We start from the raw sequence: 22,856 nt of genomic DNA, 5'->3' as shown, positions 1-22,856 counted from the left end.
GAGTGAAAGAGCGAGAGCTTGACAGCCCGGAAAGAAAACAGCGAATTAGTGAGGATAAAAGTGAAGCAAATCAGTGGCAAATAGGGACACAGCGGGATATATACACTGAAACAGGAAGAGGAAATTAATATTTAAATGACTGACCGCTTTTTGGGTGCAACATCAGCATGTGAAAATTGCGAACTAACCTTTCCTACCCCGATTTATCCTGCTGGTGCGGGGATTGAACCGACCGTAAGCTCACTTCTCTAACCTTTAGGCTGCCACTGCCAAGAAGAGCTGCAAGAGACCTGAAACGTGAGACTTGTCAGACTTCTGTTACTCTACAATTCTGTAGTTTATCAGTGAATTGATTGAACTACACTGCAGACACATGTTAACGGTGACAGACAGATGCTCGTCTCCTCTATGAAACATCTGTATTCTCACTGCGCTGCATTATTATACACATGATGAACTGGTCCTGGGTCACATCCCTCTGTCATCTAGGTGCTGTCTCCCCCTTTTCATCTCCCTGCGTTGACATACAGTATGTTGGTGTTCACTTTTCTTGTCCGCTGCTGGCTTAACTGTCATCCACATCGCGTCTCTGTTTGTCATTTTTGAAAATAAACCTGTTAATTTATGCGCTATATTTTTGTTTGCTGCAATATTTAAAAGTTTTGAGCTCTTAGATACAGGGTTTTTCAGCAGTGATATCCCTTTTAATATCTCAAATCTCAAATCAATGAACAGGATATTGTTTATGGCATTATTGGACTTCATTGTTCATTGTTGAAGAACTTGATTTGTATTGTTTATATATTGATAGTTTGTCCAAAACAGACTCTCCTGTGTAGTTCTTTTGACCTTGATACATACTTTTTTATTAAAGGTCCAGTGTGTGATATTTAGGAGGATCTATTGACAGAAATCAATATAATATACACATCTATGTTTTCAGTGGTGTATAAAGGACCTTACATAATGAACCATTATGTTTAACTTTTTCTCTGTCTCTCTTACACCTTCTCTCGTCTCTTTTTTTAAGTTTAACTTAAACCGTGGGCTGCGTGGAGGGTAGAAAGTCAATCTGACAGTGTATATGTCAGATGAGCTGTGCTGAAGAAAAAAACACCATATGATACTTTAAAAAAACAGCCTAACGTATAACCAGTAGATCAGGTCACCCCAGGCCTGCAGTGAGACTACAACTGTTCTCCTTGATAATATCTCTGCATACTGTATGTCAAAACAAAGAGGTGTCCCTGCTCTTATTAAAAACCACATTCCATCCGCCTTGTTGATGTGTTGCTTATCTGCCGTGAGTCCTTCCATCAGGCCTGCCTGTTGTAACACTGCGGAGCTAGACAAACAGCATGGACATCCTCCATCATCTTTCAATAACAAGAGCAGTGCCTCGTGCCCCATATGTGTTTTGATTTGTGGCTCTCACCTAGGTTGTTTCTGTTTAACTTGAGAGTGTGCGTGTGTGCGTGCTGAGAAGGTGAAAATGTCATTGCACACCAAGACACAGGTTTGCTTGTCCTGATTTCTGAATTTGTGAACATTTTGTGTCCTACACAGATAGAGAGGCGGATGGAGGTGGTGCGTTTGGTGTCGCACAACACACACAAGAAGCTGGTGTCCTGTCTGCAGGGACAACTGGGCACAGACACAGAGAAGAGACATGTAAGAAGACTTGATTTTTCTGAATCACCCTCTGTCTTTACTGCTCTTTCGTTCAGCAGCTGTGCTTTGTTGAGCAACACGCTACAAAGCCAGGATCCTCTATGTAAAGAATTTCCATTTTGCTGTAGAGATGCTAGTGTAGCATGTAGCTCATACAGAAATTAAATCAGGGTGAATCACTGTGACACCATTGTTAGTATGAGCAAGGACCTGCTATCTTGTGCTATGACCACATGGCATCTCCTCTTATGTAACACATTGATATGAGTGAGACTGAGTGAGAAAAATATTCAGCACCAGACTCACTATAACTGCATAACAGACCCGCCTCAGCCAAACATACACAATATAACTGAGGAAATTCTGTTTTGTGTCTTTGTCTAACTTTTTATATCACTTTTATTTTTACAAGCCTGCAGCTAATCATCGGGTTGTCTTTTGGCCATTTGTTCTCCACACATTGTTAAGTAGTCTGAACTGCATATGCTGGTCTGCTTGCAGAAAAAGCTGCCCCTGACGACGCTGTCGCAGGCCATGCAGGAGGGAGGTAGTCAGCTGGGAGATGAGAGTCTGATCGGGTGAGATGCGGAAGTTAACTGGATGATTTTATTCCATGCATGACCAGTTTCAGCAGTATTTAAGAGCGCACAGCGTGTCACCAATAACCGAACATTAAAATTGATTATATGAGTAAAAGGAAAATGCCAAGTAAAACAAGGTGCCCCTTTGTGTGTCTGTGTGTTTGTTTTCTTTTACATTAACATTTTTCTCACTGTGAGAAAAATAGGCATAACAGTCTTTTTTTCTATATATTCTTGTGTGTGAGCAGCAAGATGATGGATGTGTGTGGGGAGGCAGAGAGCAAGTTAGCGACTGAACTGATGCAGCATGAAGTCCAGATTGAGAGAGAGATCCTGGATCCTCTCAACCAGCTGGCAGAGGTAAAAACACAGCATCTCTCTTTATACTGTAGTGATCACTTATGACCTTCATGTTTCTATAAAGAAGTTGTCAATTTGTATATTTGTGACTTAGGTTTTTTTTTTACTTATCACTTTTTAACCAAATTACTATTGACTGAAACGCCTGTTTAGTGTGCCAAATTCAGCATGGCCTTGGGCATTTTTTATGTTGCATTACGACTCTGCATGATTCACATTGACAAGATGTTCTCACGGGAAAGGTGTTGACTATAAAGTGCATGTGTACTCATGCTGTACTCATGATCCTCTCTGTTTCTCTCACAGGTGGAGATTCCCAATATACTAAAACAGAGGAAACAACTCGCCAAGCTGGTTCTGGACTATGACTCGGCCAAGACGAGGTACACTGGCTTATAATCTGAATCAGAAGGAAGGAATCAGAAGATTCCTTCAGAAGATCAGAAGGTCATTGCTTTGTCAATCAGAAGATTCCTTCCTTCTGGCTTATAATCTGAATTTAGCGGTCGATTAAAGTCTTTAATGATCCCTGTTATTTACATTTGCATACCTGTAGACATGCGTAAGAGTCTAAAGGATTTCTTGGCCTGCAGGTGGTACCAGGCAACAAAGTCCAACAACCAGGCCATGGCAGCTAAGGCCGATTCGCTCAAAGACGAGATGGACGAGGCTCTCAACAAAGTAGAAATATGCAAGGTTGAGTTTGTTTTAAATATCTCTTGCAAGGCATGTTTTTGTGATTTAGTACTCATCATACGATTGTATGGTGTTGTCACACAACAGTACAGTGCTTTACCAAGAACTGTGGTTTGTGTGTGCTGCCTATACAATATTTAAACAAGAAATGTTTAATCTAATGGCTGTATATTCCAGCCAGGGCCTTCTCATTAGGATAGGATCATGTCTTAGGAATTGACTGAACAAAGGAAGCCTTGTAACAGGAGTTGACCAGGAACCAACATGCTATGCACATTAGTAGGACCATGTAATTAAAGGTCATTGCTTTGTCATCTGGAGCTCATTTGCGCTTTAATGAAAGGTTTCTGTGTAAAGTAAAGTGGAAGGTCTAAGGTTGCCATAATAATTGCCATGTATGGAAATATATTTATTTTATCCTACAGGACCAGCTCTCTGCAGACCTGTACAACTTTGCTTCCAAAGAGGGAGATTATGCACGCTATTACGTCATGGTGGGTGCACCTCAGTTTAGCATAAATCACCCAGAACTAAAATGGAAATATGATGCAAATATGGTCCATTCCACTATTATAAGTGTTTGCTGATGCGGTAAGAATGCCTGTGTTTATGTTTGTGTACCAGTTATTAGAGGCCCAGGCAGACTACCACAGGAAGTCTCTGGCAGCTCTGGAGGCCGCTATACCAACGATCCAAATACAGCAAGGTGAATAGCAAGAAATTAAACAGACATTGATTAAATCTATCAAATCAATATTAAAACCCTAACCTTTGCATCACTCCTGTTTAGTTCCTCATCAAACCCAAATATAGTTTTGGAGCTGGCAGCCATGCTTGTTAAAATATTTTAATATTTTTGTCACACATTTCTTGTTTCCAAGTGTTCTTTCTTGCCACTGCAATGGGAAAGGAAATTGTATATTTCAGCCTTCATGATGAGAAGCAGTTATTTCCTTCATGAAAGCCAGCTCTATTGTGTCAAGCCACATCATCACTAATGCCACATCTGCTTTTTCTTTGGTCCAGATAAATGAATTACTGACAGCTTAGAGGTACACATGAAGCAATGATGCATAGCAATGAAGTCAGTTCATTTTCCCAAAAAACAAAATTACTATAATCATCTCACATCAGTTTCTCTCCTAAGCTGTCTTTCATACATGCACTTAAGTAACCAGGTTTAAGTAATCAGCTTTCTGCAGTTTAAAAAATTCTGTACATCTGATTTTCCATGGCTAGATTTCTCCTGGAGAAAGCCGATATATTGGGTTAGGTATTGTTTCAGTTTTATCGAATCTGGTTCGTCCCCTTCATGGCTAATGTGAAAGGAGTCTCTCTGGGGACTCGTATCTAAGAAAAAAATATATTGGAATAATATTTGTAGACATCATTTGTTTATCTTTAATATAAAAGGTGAATGTCAACTCATCTGTGTTTTGTACCTGAGCGGGGACATAGCTGGGAGACCGCAACCCACACTGAACACAGTGCATTCCTTCAGATCCGCACCGTGTTAAGTAAATTCTCTGTCACATCTGAGGTACTTCCTCTCCTGCATGAAATATACTTACTGCAGGGGTTGCATTTTTCTGTGTCGTTATCTTTTTTTTTTTTTTTTTGTGAAGCTAAGCCAAACCGCGTTTTCTGCAGTCCGTCATGGTCCAGGAATGTAAACAAAAGTTGTCTCTTCTCACAAGCTTTGTTGACGTACTGTATAACAAATGACGTGATGTTGGGTCAGCGTAGCAGGTCCTGGCAGATGAGTGCAACTTTTATGGCCTGTAAAATGCTCACTACAGTTCGGGATCGCGACTGAATTGTGCAAGAAGTTAGGAACTGATAAGCAGAATCGAAATGCACGTCATAGAAATGCAAGTGATCATACGTGTGACAGACTTCAGACAGGGAGAGAATCACTGTGGCAGCAAAGCATTGGGATGAAACACCTAGAATTAAATTTTTTTTTGTTCAAAATAATCCATCCAAGTCAAACTAGAACTTACAAAACGTAGCCTCTGTAATTTAAAAAAAGTTCTAAGGATAAATTCTAAGGATAAATCTTTTGAGTGTACATTGTTGATGGATATAGTAGATATAGACCGTGGGGTATTGTGGGAAACAGAAATGCTTCAAGCCATCGGATAAGCGTAAAGAGACTGATGGCGCTCATCTCTCTTAGACTCCTGGATGGAGAAGCCGGCGTTCGGCACAGCTCTGGAGGAGCACCTGAAGAGGAGTAACCGCGAGATCGCTCTGCCCATCGAGGCCTGCGTTATGATGCTGCTGGAAACCGGCATGAAGGAGGAGGTATGGATGGCAGAAGAGAAGGAGAAACTCTGGTAAAGTAAGGCAAAGTTAAAGCGTTAATTAACCAGAATTCACTGCTCCACTCTTGTCGCTGCTGGAAGGAGGTGTGGATCATGTGGACTGCTCTCTAGAAATTGTGGCATGTACAGTCTGGAAACATCTGTGGCCAACTTGTGGTCAGTTATTCTTGAGGCTGCGGGAATAAGTTTTGTGTGTGCGTGTGGGGGCACATCTGTTATCCATTAGCATGTTCACTTTTACACTCTTTAAATGTAACCATATCACTAGACTCCCCAAGGAGCACAATTTTAAGACATTTTTATTAACGGAAACAAAACAAACTGTACGTTTGTCTGCTACTCATTCTGAAAGTGCCACAGCTCCCTTGACTTTCTCAGTTGTTTAGTGGCCACTTCTCCTTTTCTGCTACCGACCCAGACGCACTCCTTTTAATTTAAGGATTGAAACCAGTCACCTGAACCTGTCCTAAAAAAAAGCACTGTTCAGTCCTGCTCCTCTACGTTTTCCTTGCAGGGTCTCTTCAGAATAGCAGCCGGAGCGTCAAAACTGAAGAAGCTCAAAGCAGCGCTGGACTGCTCCACCTCTCAGCTTGAAGAGTTCTACTCTGATCCCCATGCCGTCGCTGGTACAACATCTTCTACAAACCCCCAAAAAACTGACACCATCTGGTCTAGATCATATTCTCATAGATTTTCCCTTCATACACAGGAGCCCTGAAGTCCTACCTCAGGGAACTTCCTGAACCTCTAATGACTTTTGGCCTGTACAACGAGTGGACACAGGCCTCCAAGTAAGAAGACACACGGACATGGCTCTTTTAATATCCTGTAAAACACACTCGCTCTGGGCTAACAGGCATTAAACACACACCTGAAGCAAAGTGTGCTCACAGGTTGCATTAGATATTCTGGTACTAATTTATGTATGTAATATGTTGTGTGTGGTTTCAGTGTGTCTGACCCTGACAAGAGGCTTCAGGCCTTGTGGGTGACATGTGACCATTTGCCAAAGACCCATAAGGCAAACCTCAGGTAAGAGCGTCTTCAACTCACCATGTTGGTGCCACAGCAGAGGTGTTTCTAAAAATAAATCAGCACTGAATGTATAGAGTTCACTTTTGTTCCATTTTTCACTTTCGTAATTGATACATCAGATTTGAACTATTTTAGTTGAAAAGGCCGTCTTACTAGTTTTCTAGAAATCATTTCAATGCCTAATTAGACATCTCACTAGAACACTTACTTAGGCTTAGAACAAGGGTTCCCAACCTGGGGGTCATGTCCCCCCAAAAGAGGTTGTGAAATATTGGACACTTTTACAACTTCAGGCAACAAAAAAAAATCATTCTGAAAAGGAAAAGGCACTGTTGTTTTGGGATCATAATCTCAAAAGCTTGGGAACCACTGGCTCACAATATTAGTTGGCAAACTTGTCTGTAACGAAAAACAGTTGTGTAGCTTAGAGGTTTTTTAAAGCAACTCTGTTGCAGGTATCTGGTGAAGTTTCTGGCTAAACTGGCTCAGGACAGCGAGGTTAATAAGATGACTCCCAGCAACATCGCCATAGTCCTTGGGCCCAACTTGCTGTGGGCAAAGACTGAGGGGTAAGAACTGTTACCTCATATTTATGCTAACTTTATGAGTACAACGTGAATAATAAAACTTCCCGTCTGTCTGCGGGTGCATTCAGGTCGCTGGCAGAGATGGCAGCAGCTACATCTGTCCACGTGGTCGCCATCATTGAGCCCATTATCCAGCATGCTGATTGGTTCTTCCCTGAAGGTAAAACCTCTGTTGCATTTGCTACTTCTCTCTCTTACCTATAAGAGGTTAAATAGAAAAGAAAACACATCAACAAGGAGATTTGGGGAGAAATGTATCTGTTACCAACTATTAACAATGTCCCTTGAATATCATTTGGTGACAAATTTAGACTCTGTGGTGATTATATTACAAAGAGTACGTCTAGACCTGCTGAAAAGTGCAATGAGATAACTTTTGTTATGAATTGGCGCTATATAAATAAAATTTTATTGAATTATCTGAATATATAGAATGCAGCTACAGCAGTTTATTAGCAGATAATGTTTCAACCACCTTCATTTATTGTTTTTTTTAAGCTTTGGGTCTTGGGGATTCTTTCCAAATGTGCCTCTACCGTTTTAAGTGAGGGATGTATTGTGAGGAGGACTGAAAAAAGAAAACTCTTTTACTCTTTTTCTCCTTTTTTTTTTTGTATATTGTCTCTCCAACATGTGCAATTAACAAGCTCCATGCTTGTCTTTTAGCGGTTTGTTACCAGCACCAGACAATTAAATTATAGCTAAAAATAATTTAACAAAAGCCATCTAGCAGCTCTTTGAGGCTGTACTTTGGCAAAGTGGTGCCTTGAGCTAAATGCTACTGTCAGCCTGGGAACACGCTCACTGTGACAATATTAACATGCTGTTAGCAGGTATAATGTGTTAGCGTGCTAACATTTGCGACTTTGCACTAAACACAAACACACAATAATATAATTACAATTCATCATAAGGAAGACATGAATGTGTGTATCAAATTACTAGCTAGTGTGGCTAAAAAATAACTAGCAATTGAATTATTGATTATTCTTGATATGGTACAAGCATTAGGATATCATCTTTACCATGATTGTAATTTTCATCCTCTCGTCTATTTGCTTCCCACCTTCTTCCCTCCAGAGGTGGACTTCAATGTTTCAGGCATGTTTGCATTGCCCACCCACCCAGCCACGGCAGACCCCGAACCCGGCCTGGATAGGAAACGCCCCGGCAGCCTGGTGGGGCAGGACGGGGACAGTCACACCCCCCGTAAAGACAGGTACCTGTCTCGCCCCAACCTCAGCCTCAGCCTGCCCCTCACCCTCCCGTCCCGTCCCAAGACACTGAGCAGGCAGGAGTCGCGGGGCCCAGTCGTGTCGGCCCTCTATGTAGTGGCCAACGAGTCCATCACAGTCACTGAAACACCCACTGAAGATCTGCCCAGTCCAGACTTCAAAGCTGTGCCGTAGTCCAATGTAGCTCCCGTGAATCCAGTCACTAACGAGTAAAAGAAGGGAATGATGTTCTGTGTGATTTCTGCACCACATTTCTGTTATTTTTTGCTGATTTCAGCGCAATCTAATCATTTATGTTTTTCTCAAGGTTCGTACTGAACATGATGAAAAAGCAGTTCTCTTTCAGACATTTTTAATGAAACATTTTTCAGTATTATTGGGATACCATTTTGTCTAGAGCTATAATTCTCGTGTGTCACTCTTGTGTACTCTTGTGTTATCTCCTTTGTTTCCAATTAAAGCCTAGGTCACACTGTAGGTTGCTGGTTTTATGTTTTGTGTGGGCTTCCTCTGTTGCATTTTGTTTGTATGGTGTGGCATCTGTCACTTCTGTCCCTGCAGAGATGTCAAAGTTGTTCTATTTAAAAGGTCACTGCCATGTGGTTTTATGTCCTTTTTTTGGGTTCTTCTTTCTGAGCTGGTTTCATAAACTCAGGAAGTGGTGTCTCTTTCTGTCTCTCGCACTATCTCTCTCTGTCTGTCTCTGCTCTCACTGTTTTCTGTCTCCTGCTCTTTCATTCTGCCTGATGGCGTGTGGTTTGCCCTCCTGAATTCTCTCCCCTCTCCCCTCTCCCCCCCCTCCCTAGCACTGTTAACAAACATCCGGAGCCCGCTCCACGTAGAACCAGCACTGTAAATAGAAAGCAGCCACAGCTAACCTCACCCACCTTCCAACCCCCACTGCCTCCTCTGGAAGCCTGGGGTCCCACCCAGCCTGAGCCCCAGCCCCAGGTTCCGTCCCCGGCTACAGAGGCTGAGCAGCCTGGCCTGAGTGGTGCTGTTAGTGGTGGTGGTGGTGGTGGTGTTGTTGGTGGTCTGGGTGGTGGGGTCCAGGTAGCCACAATGCAACCTCAGATTGTAACCCAGCTCAGCGCAGAGGATAGCAGGTAAGGAGAAGCGAGCTGAGGTAGCAACAGTAGTCCACCGCCTGCTCGTAGCCAATCAGCCAATCTGGAGCTCACCCACGTTTTTGTGTATGTCATGTGTTTGATTGGTCCTTTTGAGTTTATAGTTCCCATATCCGAGGTGATATAGTGGAAAATCACAAGAATAACAATGTCTATTATGTCCACAGCTTTCAAATTTGCTTCATTTTAACATAATAAGAATGTAATGCAACAAAAATCATGTGATGCTTTGTTTACAGGCAACTTTTGTCCTCCCTCCTGCTTGTTGTAATGATTGACCAAACTCCGTCTAATTTTTAAAACATACTCCCCTTCCTCCTTGCCTGCCTGTCAGCGTGTCTGTCTGACTACTTTTTGCAGTGTCTGATTTTTGCATGTAACAGATTGCTGAACAAATTTTGCATCCCTGTTCTCTACACTTGTCTTTATAATATTGTTCTTTGAGTTACTCCTAGTGTGATAACCTTCACCTAATGTGATTAGTCTTTGAATGGAAGTACGTGTTTGTTTTAGAAATTATGTGCATGAGTTCTTGCCCCAATGCAGCACTTCCTTGTTAAATGTAATGCACAGATGACATGTTGATTGATTAACATTTGGATTCCTTGTATTTCCACAGCCCAGCCCGTGAGTCCACCCCCCCTCCCCAGAGGAATGGTTCACTCCATCTTACAGCAGGAACCCCCCACATTCAGGGTGGATCCAGGGGGCCTAGTCCACACATGGTTCGCAGAGGTGAGGGAATGTATATTCTGATTATTTAGTACCATTAATATTGTTAATATCATGTAATAATAATTCTGTTTTCTTCTGAAGGCACCAAGAAGCAGGCCCCAGCCCCACCCAAACAGGCCAGCCCCCTTGCCTCCCATCCCAGTAACACCCAGACAGCCGGCACACCTCATTACCCACCCGTCACCCCCAGACGCCACCCCAGCAAAGACAGCCCAATCCACGCCCCGAGCCACCCGCCCCCGCAGCCTCCTCCAGCCCAACATGCCCAGGGCGAGTCGGAGCCCTCCCCCCCCAGAACTCCCACCCCTCCTGGCACTCCGCCTCACGATGGACTGCACTCCCACCCACTGTCATTCTACCACTCTGGGTCTCTTCCTCGCCCCTCCAGGCCAGCTCCCAGGCCACGGGCCCGACCCAACATGCCGCCGCCCCCACAACCTACAGCAAATGACAATGATAATGACCTCTGCAGCTCCGCCTCCAAGATCATAACAGGTAAACAGTGCGTTCCCTGTTCCTCACAGATCATGTTTGTTTTTTGGTTTTTTTATAGTAATATATAAGAAATATTGTGCAGTCATGAAATATTGTGCATCATGATATTTAAATAGTACCAGCAATGCAAATAAAGCTGACTGTAGTTAAGAATCAGATTGGGGGGAGAAAAAAAAAGGTACACAGGCAGTAGAAATCAAAAAATGTTAAAAACATTTCAGAGTACTTATACTGTATCACAGATGCATCACCGTGTGAATGTGTGCACAACATGTGCACTGTATGTTTAAGTTTTTGCAAAGGAAACTCATCTAGCTCCAAATAGCTATAGCTAATCTTTGATCGGGCCACTTCTGTAGTGCTGTGGTGCACAGACCTAAGACGGAAGAAGGTCAGTAGTGGTTTACTTAACTAAAAGTAGCAATACCAAAATTTAAAAACACTTTTTTTACTAAAAGTAAAAGTCATGTATACAAATAAAATTTGTGTATTCAACCTCCTATTTAAGAAAAAGTACATTAGTGTTGTGTAAGAAAACAAAGTGAGCCAGGTGCCAGGTGTATGTGTGGAAAAGTTCTGACTAACTCAGCATTGTTTATTGAGCCCAGACGGGGAGAATGGTAAAAGAATACAGTGTAGCACCAACACCAATATGACGAAACTCCTGGTCCACAATATGTATCCCTGTGCTGTCCCATACTGTCCATGTGTGTCTTGCTACAAGGTTATTGGATAAATCTGTTACCTTTAGTCACGTTGAAGTCTAATGGTCTCATGTATTTTGCACTAATCCGTGGAGTTCTGTAAACCTGTGAGATTCTCAGAGGACACTGATATTTGCTAGACTGGTGCCTGAACTATATTGTCTCGCTCTCCGCCAGCTGTCGTCACCCTGACAGGGAGTGAGACAGAGGCAAAGAACTACGGCTGAAAAGGCAGAAATTAACCCGAGCGTGACCTGTACATAAGCCGACCTCACCTGTTCAATTACCTGTTGAATTAAGCCCACTAAGAAATTTCCCTGACAATTATTATTGTCAGCAAAATGTATTTTAATTATCAAAAGTAAAAGTACTCATTATGTGAAAGCATCCTGTCAGTGTTATTTATTATATTATTATTTTTTTAGTTAGTGGATTATTATTATTATTATTAGAGATGCATTCATGTTCAATTATTATTATCTTATCCTAACCTATAATACTACATTATTATTTATTTAGTGATTTATATTTTGTGTAATCAATTTGAATCTGCAAAGTAATGAAAGTTGTCAAGTTAGTGTGGAGTAAAAAGTACAATATTGCCTCTGAATCTTTATTGGAGTAGAAGTATAAAGGAGCAGAAGATGGAAATACTCAAATACCTCAAAATTATACTTAAGTACAGCACTTGAGAAAATGTACTTGGTGTTTACAGTTTGTGCCATCAGCAACTCTTGATGTGTTTTACTGAAAGACTTTTATGAAGCATAGTGCATGAAACATCAAAGCAACATCGCGCAGCGACTGAAATCACTTGCTGATCGTCTGCTGATACTTTAGTATAGAGTGATTTCAGCTTCCTCTCGGGGCCTTACTGTATGTAGATTTCTGGCTTTTGGTTTCACTGTATAGTGCCTCACACACTAAATATAACTGTGGTGATCTGATGCATGACAGGAAATGTGTAAACATTGCAGATGTCTGAACTGCTGGCCTGCCTGTAAGATGAGCTTTGCAAGCAGGTAATGGTAAGGATCTGATTGGCTGATGCCTTGGCCTTGCTTCTGTGTCCGGTGCATGCGTGTGTTTATGTGGGGGAAACAAACAATGTAGGCTTTTGCTCCTTTGTGTGTAATTGTTGGCTACACACTTACTGTATACATATTTATGTATATTAGTATGCGTATGTCCTGCACTTTAACCCCGCTGTCCAACAAAACTAACATGCTTGTGAGTCCCACACCACCCCTGGGGCGAACAGTTTTCTGTTGTTAACTAACATGACAGTTTGCTGATATTCTGTATGTGCACTTTATTGAACAGATCTATGTGGGAAATGCTTCACATTTAAAGATTAACACACCAAGGATACTCTTCAATACCTGCCTCCACCTCTAAAAATTTACATAACTGGTACCATATATGCAAAATGAACTAGATCTAACAGAAGGATCCATCCTTGGTGTCTTACAGAGTTTGTAAATGTGTGTGTGTGTGTGGCTGTTATAAGTATGGTTCAAGACGTGTCTAAACAAATGTACTTGCTGACCCGTCCCCCTAACTGTCCTATACAGATGGAGGCCTGGTCCTGAAGGGGATTGGACGAGCTTTCATCCCTGAGGTGATTGTGGACCAAAAAGGGGAGAGCTCTGCTGGTCAAGAGCCCGCTGCCGCCGCCACCACCATCCTAGCCCCACCCCTCGACCCTCAGATCCATACAGAGAGCACCGCTCTGTGAAAAAAGAGAGGGCTCATCTCCTTCAATCAGCTGGTCCACCTTACAGATTCAAATTTTTAGAATCAAATATCAGACAGGTAACTCAAGCAGTTTACTCCACCTCTTCACGCTCTACTCACATGATGCCAGACTGCTTTCTGGGGGAAAAATGGCTGCCTTTTATTCTGTTGCTGAGACTCGAACCAAAAACCTCACTTTACAGTGGTGGTATAAACCACAACACCCCTGTCCAGCTTTTAGACTTCATATCAAACTCCCTTTGTTCTCTATACTGCTGTGTATTTTAAGACTGGACTGCAGAGCCTTGCTAGAGTCGAGGCTAACAGGACTCAAGTATATAACCTGAACAAATAGCAGCAGAACTCAAAGAGTGATAAACTTTTACATGTCTCCTGCTTCTTTTTCAAAATGTTGCTGTCTGCTATAGGTTCAATGCTATGGGTGTTTTTTTTCGGAGACAGGAATCTGTGAATCTGGTTTTAGCATCAGGTTTTAACGCACAGTTGTTTTTTACTCGGCAGCACAGTTGTGTGGAGATATTTCAGTGTTAGCGAGCCACTGATGATCTATTCATCATTAAACAGAATCACATTCTGGCATTATCTTAACTGGCTAAATGTGATCTTCTGCTTAGGAGGGCAATAACTGTCACACACTTCAGCAGCACACTGTACACACTAGTGTAAAGGACCAAAACCAATGGATATGGGCTAAAGGAAATTTTATAAAAATTTAGAGCTGCTCGACTTCATTATGGTTGCAAATGACCAAATATTTTCTCTAGAGTGCAATATAAAATGCAGTTGTCTTCCAGCAGTGTCCTCTCCACAGCACATATGCTGTACTTTTTGGTATTTCAGGCAGTTTTCCTTCTAGTAATCCAGTGGGGTAGATTTTTTTGTTTTGTTTTCCATCTGAGTTTTGTTTGATTTCACTTGACCTGATTTACCAAAGATTGCCTTTCATCATTAAAAGGGATTTTTAACAAATTGTGATAAATGTATTTTCAATACATAGCTTGTGACTGATCACTCCCACTCAAGCTCAAAGCTATGAGCCAAATACAGCCAAAAAAATTACATTCTTTGTGTATAATTTTTACTCCAGCTGACAATCTTTACCTTGTTTTTCAGCTCTTTGATTATGTTTTTTATTTCTTCTCAGCATTTTTATGTTGGCTTTTCTGCACATAATGCATCATACAATGCATCATTACTCTTAATTAAAGATTTTTCAACATTTTACAGTGTTGTCAGCTTCTCAGTTATTTTGTCAAAAATACAAAGTGTGAAAAAGATTTCCTCCTCAGCAGTCATCTTCAGTCTATTTTTGTATGCGTTTCAGCTGTAATACTACTACTAAATACTGTAAATGGAACTTTTGTTAAAGAAAAATGACATTCCAGATATGTCACCAATATTACAAAAGACTCATTTCAGGCATCAGTTGCAAAATTATACTTCAACGTGGAATCCATTCCATCAACTGTGTGTATTAAAGGAAATGTATCACAGTATGGGCATCTCATTTTTAGGAGCAAAAAAGAAGAAAGGGGACGGAAAAGTAATAACTTTTATAACTCCATTGAGAATGTCACAACCTGCCTGTCAACCCCAATAGCCAATGATAAAGGCAGTTACAGAGATGCAAATGATGAGGTTGGTGTTAACAATGCGTCGTAAACATGGCTTTTCTTCCAGAGAGCAGATAGGCTGTTCGGGTGCAGGAGGTGTCACATTCTCTCCCTCCTTCCTTCTCTCCATCCCGCACAGCCAGTAGAGGGCAGACATCAGCCTGGACTGGCTCTGGACGCTGGACAGGGAGGACGAAGAGTCTGGAGAGTTCAAAAGGGAGAGAGGAAACACTGAGTGTGGAGAGGGTGTGTTCACCGGTGAGGCGGACAATTGGTCAAATGGAAAAGGGTACTCAGGACAGAGACGCACCTTTCCTGCAATGACATGTTTTTCCATTGCTGCCCTCCTCCTCTCTTCCTGTGACTCCCATCTCATTGGACTGACTAGTTATCACCTCTAAGGTCTTAGTACCCCGCTCCACTGAGAAGACCTGCTCTTTGGGGTCCACTGGGTCAAACCTTGTGAACCAGGTGAGGCGACTTATCTGTCCAAACAAACACACATGATGCAAAAAGTTAACTTCCAAAGAACTAAGAAAATCGCATTTATTCCCCTATAGACGTTTCAGAGGCTGTCAGTATTATTTTTTGCAAGATGCCAAAAACTGTTCTTTATGTCAGGTGTGAATTACAGCAGACATACTTTTGAAGGATCCAAATGATACGTTTGGTCACAGTTTTAAATCAGTGTACTGCAAACTGATATCAGTCTATTGACACGCAGTGGTGCTGTAGATTGATGTTATAATGAGCAGATACTTGGATTCTTTGCATCTTGTGTAGTGATGTTAATCGACCAAAACAGTGCCCTATTGAAAGAGAAAGACTGCAAACTGATATAAGCTATGCCTGTTTCAAAACATTTTTCTATGGTAGGAAATGCATTCATTTTATGTATTAAGTTGTGCACAAAATGTTTTTCGGTGAGACACTGAATCTAAAACAATTTTGCTTAAAATGAGAAGTCAAATTAAATTTCTCCATCTTAATCAGTGGCTCATAAAAAGCACTTCAATTTAGATCTGATGAAGTGGCTTCACCTGCTCCGGTTTGGGCTCCTCTGTACTTAGGCTGACTGCAACCACCACAACCAGGGTGATGAAGGACAGCAACATGGAGAAGTATAAGTAGTGCACATATTTCAACACCCCAGGCCTGTCATCCTCCTCATTGCACAGAGGCATAGGGTAAATGAAGTCCAGCAACATACGGATGCAGCCCACAAAGAGGCCGACAACCAGGCCCCAGAATGCACCCTGAAGGAGGGAGAGTCGATGAGCACAATCACACATGCATTTAGTTACACTTGTACACAAAACCGGTCTCACATTTTATCTCATGTTGCTTTGAGATTAGGTTCACATCTTGATCTGAACTCTATGCAGTCTTGTTGCTGTCACCCCACAGTGCACACACAAATGATGATGAAAGAGGTGGAGGGTGAGAAAGATGCAGGAAGAGGGGGGATACAAAGTAATTTGCTGTCATAAAGTCACAGTTTTACATTCAGAAAGTCTTGTAGAGACATAACACAAACATAAATCTGACCTAAAATATTTCTGATTACACATTTAATAAATAACATTTTGTACAGCCAGTCATTGGGAGTGATCTACAGTAAAAACCTTTTGTGTCTATGAAGCTTCTCAGTCAGTTATCCAAAGAAGACTAAAATCAAGGGCAACTGGACTTGGTTAAAGTTACTAGATGTTTCATCCCTTATCCAAGAGACTTCTTCAGTTGACTGACTGGTAGGGAAACCCAGCTATTTAATACCTTAAAGAATTGTCTTGGTAGAATATGACACACATCAAGGGACAGCCAAGGGTGGCCACGCCACCCTGATAAAATTACTGCGCCCCCCAGTGGCTCCCCTGGTGAGTATCCAATAAAATGCTATATACTATATATATTACATTAGGTACTATTTATTTAAATTAATAATGTAGGCTATATTTTTCACAGTAGTTCATGTGAAAGAAAATAAACAGCTATCACTGTGACACTCCAACCCCACACTCTGAAAACAGCTCTCAGATGTGAGTTGGCTTCCATCATTCATATAAAAGAGCCGGCTCATAGACCCAAAATTAAGTTATGGTTTTTGGCCCTCCAGTATTTCCAGTGGCCCCATCTGGTCACTCCTAGGAGAAGTTTCTGGGGGCGCCACTGGACACACATGCCCTAACACTGACATGACGCAGGATCTCTTTCTTCAATGTCTCAATGAATAAACCATATTCAGTCACAGACACAATCTGAGGCTATACCCCCTTACCTTCTCATTAGTCCTCTTCCAGAAGCAGCCCATGAGGAAGATGATGGAGACTGGGGGCTGGAGGTAGGTGCTGATGGACTGGATGTAGATAAAAAGCTGCCCACCCTGACTGGCCTGGACGACGGGAATCCACAGCACAGACACTGCCACCAGCACGAGCACAAACACCCTGCAGAACACATAAAACTTTAGATTCATTTCAAAATGATGCAGTTTAGCTCTGCACAGACATGAAGGGAATGGAAAACTGTATATCTGAACAGCACTGTACATTCGTTATGAGGGGGCCGTGTTGGCTAGAAAAGAAAATCTGGCAAAGTCATTATAGGAATATGTGGAAAGAGGGATTATGGTTTGGATGAGCATGACAGAAAAAAAATATAATTTTTGTTTGGTGGATGATTTCATCCAAAGTGCATTATAATGCCATAGGTGGTTAAATAGAATTAAAAAAAAATTTAGATAGTACAAGTGGGAACACAATACACAATACACGATTTATGACCTTTAACATAGACCCCAATGTAAAAAGCAGATGGCAGGGTGGCCGTCTGTATAGAGGCAGAGGATTTTTGAGACCAGTGCTGCAGTACAAATCACATACTACAACTAGGACCACATTTTGGGTCATGTCTGATTGCCCAAAGATGGTCACATACCTGCCCACAATCATAAGTTCCCACTCGGATGCACGAGATCTGAAAGTCTTCCACAGATCCATGGTGAAAATGGTGCTGGAGCTGTTAAAGATGGAGGTCAGAGAGGACATGAGGGCAGCAATCATTACTGCCATCATCAAACCTCGAAGCCCTGGGAGGACACACAGATTGACATGAAAGAGGCTGTGTTTGGCTACACAGAGAAAAGGGCAGGACAGGAGGTGTAACAAGAGAAAAAGTCTCACCTGCAGGCAGCAGCTCCATGACCAGTCTGGCGTAGGCGGTATCTGAACAACCCACTCGGTTGCCACAAATCTCTTCACACAACTCGGGGTCTGCACACGCCACATCATCTAAACAACATTATCAAAACACAAATCTCGAACAAAGTCATATACAGTTTCACAGTGAGTGTATATCAAGCACATTGCCCCAGCTGCTGGGATTGATGAATTAAAACATACATTTCAAACTGCACCTGTGTAAAGTATCCTGCTGATCATGCCAGGCAGCATGACAGCAAAGAAAGGGAGAATCTTTAGATAAGCAGCCAGTAGGGAGCCACCTTTTGCATGGGTCAGGTTCTTAGCTGCCAAGGATCGCTGCACAATCACCTGCAGAGAATCACATCCACAGCTGACTCTCAGTTAACATCCAGGGGCTGTTGGTTAATGAGCGATAACGCATGCAGCAGTATGTAAGTACTATTTACTGAGAATCAGAACGAATAAGGCAATCACATATCTCGCTGTTATCACTGAAGAGTCTAGCAGGTATCATGGGGTAAAGGTTTTATGTGTTTTAAGTGCTGAACTGAGAAGACAGGAAATGCTCATTAAAACAACTCGTCTTCTGTTGCCTCAGGTTTGGCAGGTTGGCAAACGATCACTTTGATATTGCATGAAAGGATTTCCAACCCCTCTGTAGAGCAAAACATTCCAAATTCTCAAGATGGGGATTTACAGACTCTTTCATGCTTAACTTAACAGGAATTTGTTAGAACAGCAAAAGCATTAAATTACACTTTTATCTTTTATGGAAGAACAACCCCCTAACATTTTATAAGTGAAATGCATTAAAATAAAAATGCTGTTTCCATGTTGGCAAGTCAGGGCCCCTATATTCTCCCTGTACAAAAAGGATTTTTTTTAGATTTGCTAATTTGTAATATCTGATTTTACTCTTTGGTGTTTATTATTATGTGGACATTTTTAATCATTGCATATCATCTGCAATATTAATTGTCTAGTATTTCATTTTCATGGTGCTCGTTTTTTATTGTAGTACCTGATCAGAACACCAGTACCACATGGAGGGGATGGACATGCCGATGATGACCCCAGGCCAAGGCAGGTCAGAGTTCACCGGGTCTCTGAATATGTGGAAGGCGTCAGCTCGGGGGATGCCACAGGTTGAGTTTGGCACGCGGATCGAAGGGATGGCGTTGCCGTATCCCTCCATCAGAGCATCCCAGCCCCCGACTTTCACAAAGCCTAAACGGGGGGACAGCAGGGTCAGACAAACTGGAGCATAAAGTGCTGGTGATGTGAGGGTGTCATGTGCAGTCAGATTGGACTTACTGAAGGCCATAAGGGTGAGAGATCCTGCCAGCATGATAGCAGTTTGAGCAGCGTCTGTGTAGATCACTGCAGCCAGACCACCTGGGACACAACGGCCAGTGACATACAGAACAAGCAGTAAGCAGCACTCTTTTTTGTCTAAGCTCTTATAATTTCTGAGCAAGAGGTTTTAGAAAGGGCGAGAGAAGGAGAAAGGTCACCTGCTACAGTATATAGAGCAGTGACTGACAGCAGCAGAACCACAGCCAGGTAGATGTTCCACTGCAAGGCGAGCTGAATGAACACTGCGCCTGCATACATGTCCACCTGGACACACACACACACACACACACACACGGTGTAGATACAAGACAGAAAATACAACACACACGCAAGGGGGTTTTGTGTAAAAACTGCGGTAGAGTTGAGATAAGCAGGCACAACACAAACATAATAATTTGTCTAAACACAGCATATGATCACTAGTGAATTACTGTTGATTTGAATCATACCGATATCTTTGTGAATATGTAGATAAATAAGGACAGGACAGCTATAAATAACTGTGTTCTTCTACCACCAAACCGTCTCTGTAAGTATTCTGGCATGGTGGTCACCTGGAGAAAGAAAGAAGTTCGAAGATGATTACGAAGGAATAAATGCATGTGTGCATGTGTGATATTTTATGTGTGTATACATATATTACCCCAGAGGCGATATAAATGGGTAGGAAGAGCCATCCCAACAGCAGCACCATCAGCATACCCTGTCGAAGACCAAGCAACAACTTTGAACACTTCAGACTTTAAAGGCAGCCGCTATGTTCAATATATCAAACTTGTTTTTACAGTAACATGTCTTTAGAGCATATATTCAGTCTCTTACATTCCACTCATATGCAATGGCTCCAATTCCGGCTGCAGCTCCTGACCCTGCCAGGCCAATGAAATGCCCACTGCCAATGTTACTGGCAAACAGCGAGGCACCCACCTGAATATAGATAAAGGAATCAGGATCAATCAGTACTTCACTTTTAAAGTGTTACCTTATTAGAAATACAGGCTCTGGTCAGGTGTTTGACTCACCGGCCACCAGGTCATGTTCTTCCCAGCCAGGAAGTATCCATCCACTGTGCTGCGCTTTGTCCTGCACATGGACTTGCAGAAAAATGAGAAACATCTTAAAGATACAATTACAGGAGAAACGCCTATTTATGACACCCAAAAAGAAAGTCACTGGCATCACAAACAGGATCCCCAACGACGTGATAGGACAGCTCCGTAGAGTGCTGTATCAAGTACCAACATCTGGCACCATACCTTGGTGATTTCATTCAGCTGAAGCCACTAAATGGTTGTTGGTGTGTTGACATTCAATGTGTTTTGCAAAACCAGCACAGCTGACAGGGTTGGAGGAAGATGGTATCTTGCAACAAGGTCACAGGTGAAAGAAACGCGGCAGGACATGTTCTCGCAGGACTCGCAGCTTGAAAACTTTCATGGTCACACTCTCATATTCATACTCATAACAAGATATTCTCTCTTCCAGAGAAAAGAAGAAAAACTGGACATTGCTACCCGAAATACTACATTGTACATATCTTCTACCTATGCTGAGAATACTGAGAGGCCAATTTTTTCCCACTTTTTTCACAGAGAATCAAACCCTTTTTGCAAGCAAATGATGAAAGAATGATGCTAAATCACAAGCAAAAGATCAGTAGATTTGAAGGCTGGTATGTGTGGTCATCAGAATAATAGCCACCTGCCTTCCAGCTGGACAGGTTGTTGTTTATACAGACTATTTCTGTATCTTGCTAGCTTCTGACTTTAAGCCATTAACTCTCAATTCATAACAACCTGGAACACTTTTCCATACACCACAAGAAATAGTATGTAAATGCAATGTATGTAAACATTCTTGGTGAAGGTATTGATCCTTACCCAGAAGCCAACAGCCAGAACCAGTAGAAAGTAGACTACCAGCACCACTATATCTACAGTAACCAGGGAACTTCTGCCCCCTGGAGGGGGCGATGGGGAAGGGGGCATGCTGGTTCCATGGGGGCCTTGTGTAAGGTCCATTGTCCCCTGCTGTGATAGTGAACAAAAATAAGTACGTGGACTAGTCTACTATCTTTCCACTACATTTATTTGACACAATTACTTTTCATGCACAGATTTGACAAAACATATTAATCTACCCAGCAGTATATCATGTAGGCAGACAAGTGTGCACATATAACACAGTTTGGGTCAACTTTGATATTAACATGCAGCATGACCATCAGTCGTTCAAAGTCTTTTGTGTATAAATTTCCTCTTTGTGGAGAAATGTTAAGACAAAGAGTACTAAAAAGACTTTAACTTGGGAGGATACTCACTTGATTTGTCTAACCCTGAAAACTGAAGTCTCATATTCATTTCAGCTACACTTTGGAAGCTTTTTAAAATTATTATTATACCTTTATATAACCAGGAAAAAAACATTTGAAGTTAAAAATCTCTTTTTCAAGAGTGTCCTGGCCAAGACAGGCAGCAGCACAATTACCATGGTTGCAGACATAAAGACATACAACATAAACATAAATGCGATGGGCATTTATGGGCAATGACACCATGTACTTCTGTACATACACTGAAGTAAAATGCAAGACTCTTCCATCACTGACCTGTTGAGACACACTACCATAATCTAACCTCAAAGCATGTTTATTATTTTTTATTATGATTTGTTAATTGCTGGAGACATGTTTATGAAACCTGCTGCACTGTTGTTATGCACAGTTAACTGTTGACGACACGGCTAAATATTTAAATCTAGACTTCCAAACTGCACTTCTATCAGCCTGTGAAACCATACAGATTTAGCACTTAAACGCTACAGTTGACTTGTGAAGCACTTTGCGACACCTATAAAAATAAACCTTCCTTTCCTTCCTAGTGATTTCCTTCCATCTTAAATGACAAATCTACTGAGATTTTACAGCACGTCACATATCAGTAAAAGCTACAACTTTTCAGGCTGCATATTTGATCATATTATCTGGTAAATAAACTCACCTTAGTAATCAGTAAGTTGTCACACTGTGAATCATTCCAGCCAGACTGCCTTGAGCGTTGTTGTCCGGCCCAAACAATACAGCATGTCACAAATTATATAAATCCGAGGAATCACATTTTTGTCTCGAAGCTTCCTCCACTCACCGAAAGATCAAACTCCACTTTCACCTCGTGCACTACAAGGGTTTAGTTAAAATGTAAGGGACTTATTACTCCTAACAGAGAGGTGTTTGCACAACACACAGCTAAATGATTGCTGAATGAGTTTTAAATTCATTCTAATTACAGAGAAGACATGGGCAGCGATATCATTATATTACAGCAAGATAAGGACACATACACATACAGACTTATCTCACATAAGCAAATGCTAA

The 22,856-nt window shown here is 41.8% G+C and overlaps 2 protein-coding genes across 5 annotated transcripts in view; one reads left to right on the top strand and one right to left on the bottom strand.

Moving 5' to 3' along the window:
- The window catches only part of arhgap17b (Rho GTPase activating protein 17b), a 22,773-nt gene extending 8,238 nt beyond the window's left edge, over nt 1-14,535 (top strand). The window contains exons 3-21 of one of the 4 annotated variants that reach the window (XM_038699650.1): nt 1,567-1,671; nt 2,173-2,249; nt 2,501-2,612; nt 2,919-2,995; nt 3,206-3,308; nt 3,734-3,802; nt 3,933-4,014; nt 5,488-5,615; nt 6,150-6,261; nt 6,345-6,426; nt 6,587-6,667; nt 7,126-7,239; nt 7,326-7,417; nt 8,338-8,476; nt 9,299-9,598; nt 10,239-10,354; nt 10,436-10,849; nt 12,531-12,581; nt 13,128-13,267. In XM_038699650.1, coding sequence (XP_038555578.1) covers nt 1,567-1,671; nt 2,173-2,249; nt 2,501-2,612; nt 2,919-2,995; nt 3,206-3,308; nt 3,734-3,802; nt 3,933-4,014; nt 5,488-5,615; nt 6,150-6,261; nt 6,345-6,426; nt 6,587-6,667; nt 7,126-7,239; nt 7,326-7,417; nt 8,338-8,476; nt 9,299-9,598; nt 10,239-10,354; nt 10,436-10,849; nt 12,531-12,538 — 2,211 coding nt within the window. In that variant the 3' untranslated portion in view covers nt 12,539-12,581; nt 13,128-13,267. Of the gene's footprint in view, nt 1-1,566; nt 1,672-2,172; nt 2,250-2,500; nt 2,613-2,918; nt 2,996-3,205; nt 3,309-3,733; nt 3,803-3,932; nt 4,015-5,487; nt 5,616-6,149; nt 6,262-6,344; nt 6,427-6,586; nt 6,668-7,125; nt 7,240-7,325; nt 7,418-8,337; nt 8,477-9,298; nt 9,599-10,238; nt 10,355-10,435; nt 10,850-12,530; nt 12,582-13,127 lie in introns of all 4 variants that reach the window. The other 3 variants (XM_038699655.1, XM_038699642.1, XM_038699662.1) reach the window with 3 other exon arrangements.
- Nucleotides 14,414-22,788, bottom strand: slc5a11 (solute carrier family 5 member 11). The gene is made up of 16 exons (XM_038699682.1): nt 22,483-22,788; nt 21,364-21,513; nt 20,506-20,577; nt 20,306-20,410; nt 20,127-20,186; nt 19,933-20,037; nt 19,642-19,747; nt 19,442-19,522; nt 19,149-19,354; nt 18,340-18,475; nt 18,107-18,214; nt 17,862-18,012; nt 17,203-17,371; nt 15,965-16,180; nt 15,235-15,409; nt 14,414-15,125 (listed from the first exon to the last, which is right to left on the bottom strand). The coding sequence occupies exons 2-16, from the start codon at nt 21,502-21,504 to the stop codon at nt 14,899-14,901; spliced, it is 2,058 nt and encodes a 685-aa protein (XP_038555610.1). The 5' UTR covers nt 21,505-21,513; nt 22,483-22,788; the 3' UTR covers nt 14,414-14,898.
- Nucleotides 22,789-22,856: the final 68 nt, after the last annotated feature.

The sequence above is a fragment of the Micropterus salmoides genome, unplaced genomic scaffold, assembly GCF_014851395.1.
Source record: "Micropterus salmoides isolate LMB-PRFRI ecotype aquatic unplaced genomic scaffold, ASM1485139v1 Ms_hic_scaffold_10, whole genome shotgun sequence".
Lineage (NCBI taxonomy): Eukaryota > Metazoa > Chordata > Actinopteri > Centrarchiformes > Centrarchidae > Micropterus > Micropterus salmoides.
This window is presented reverse-complemented; position numbering and strand designations above follow the sequence as displayed.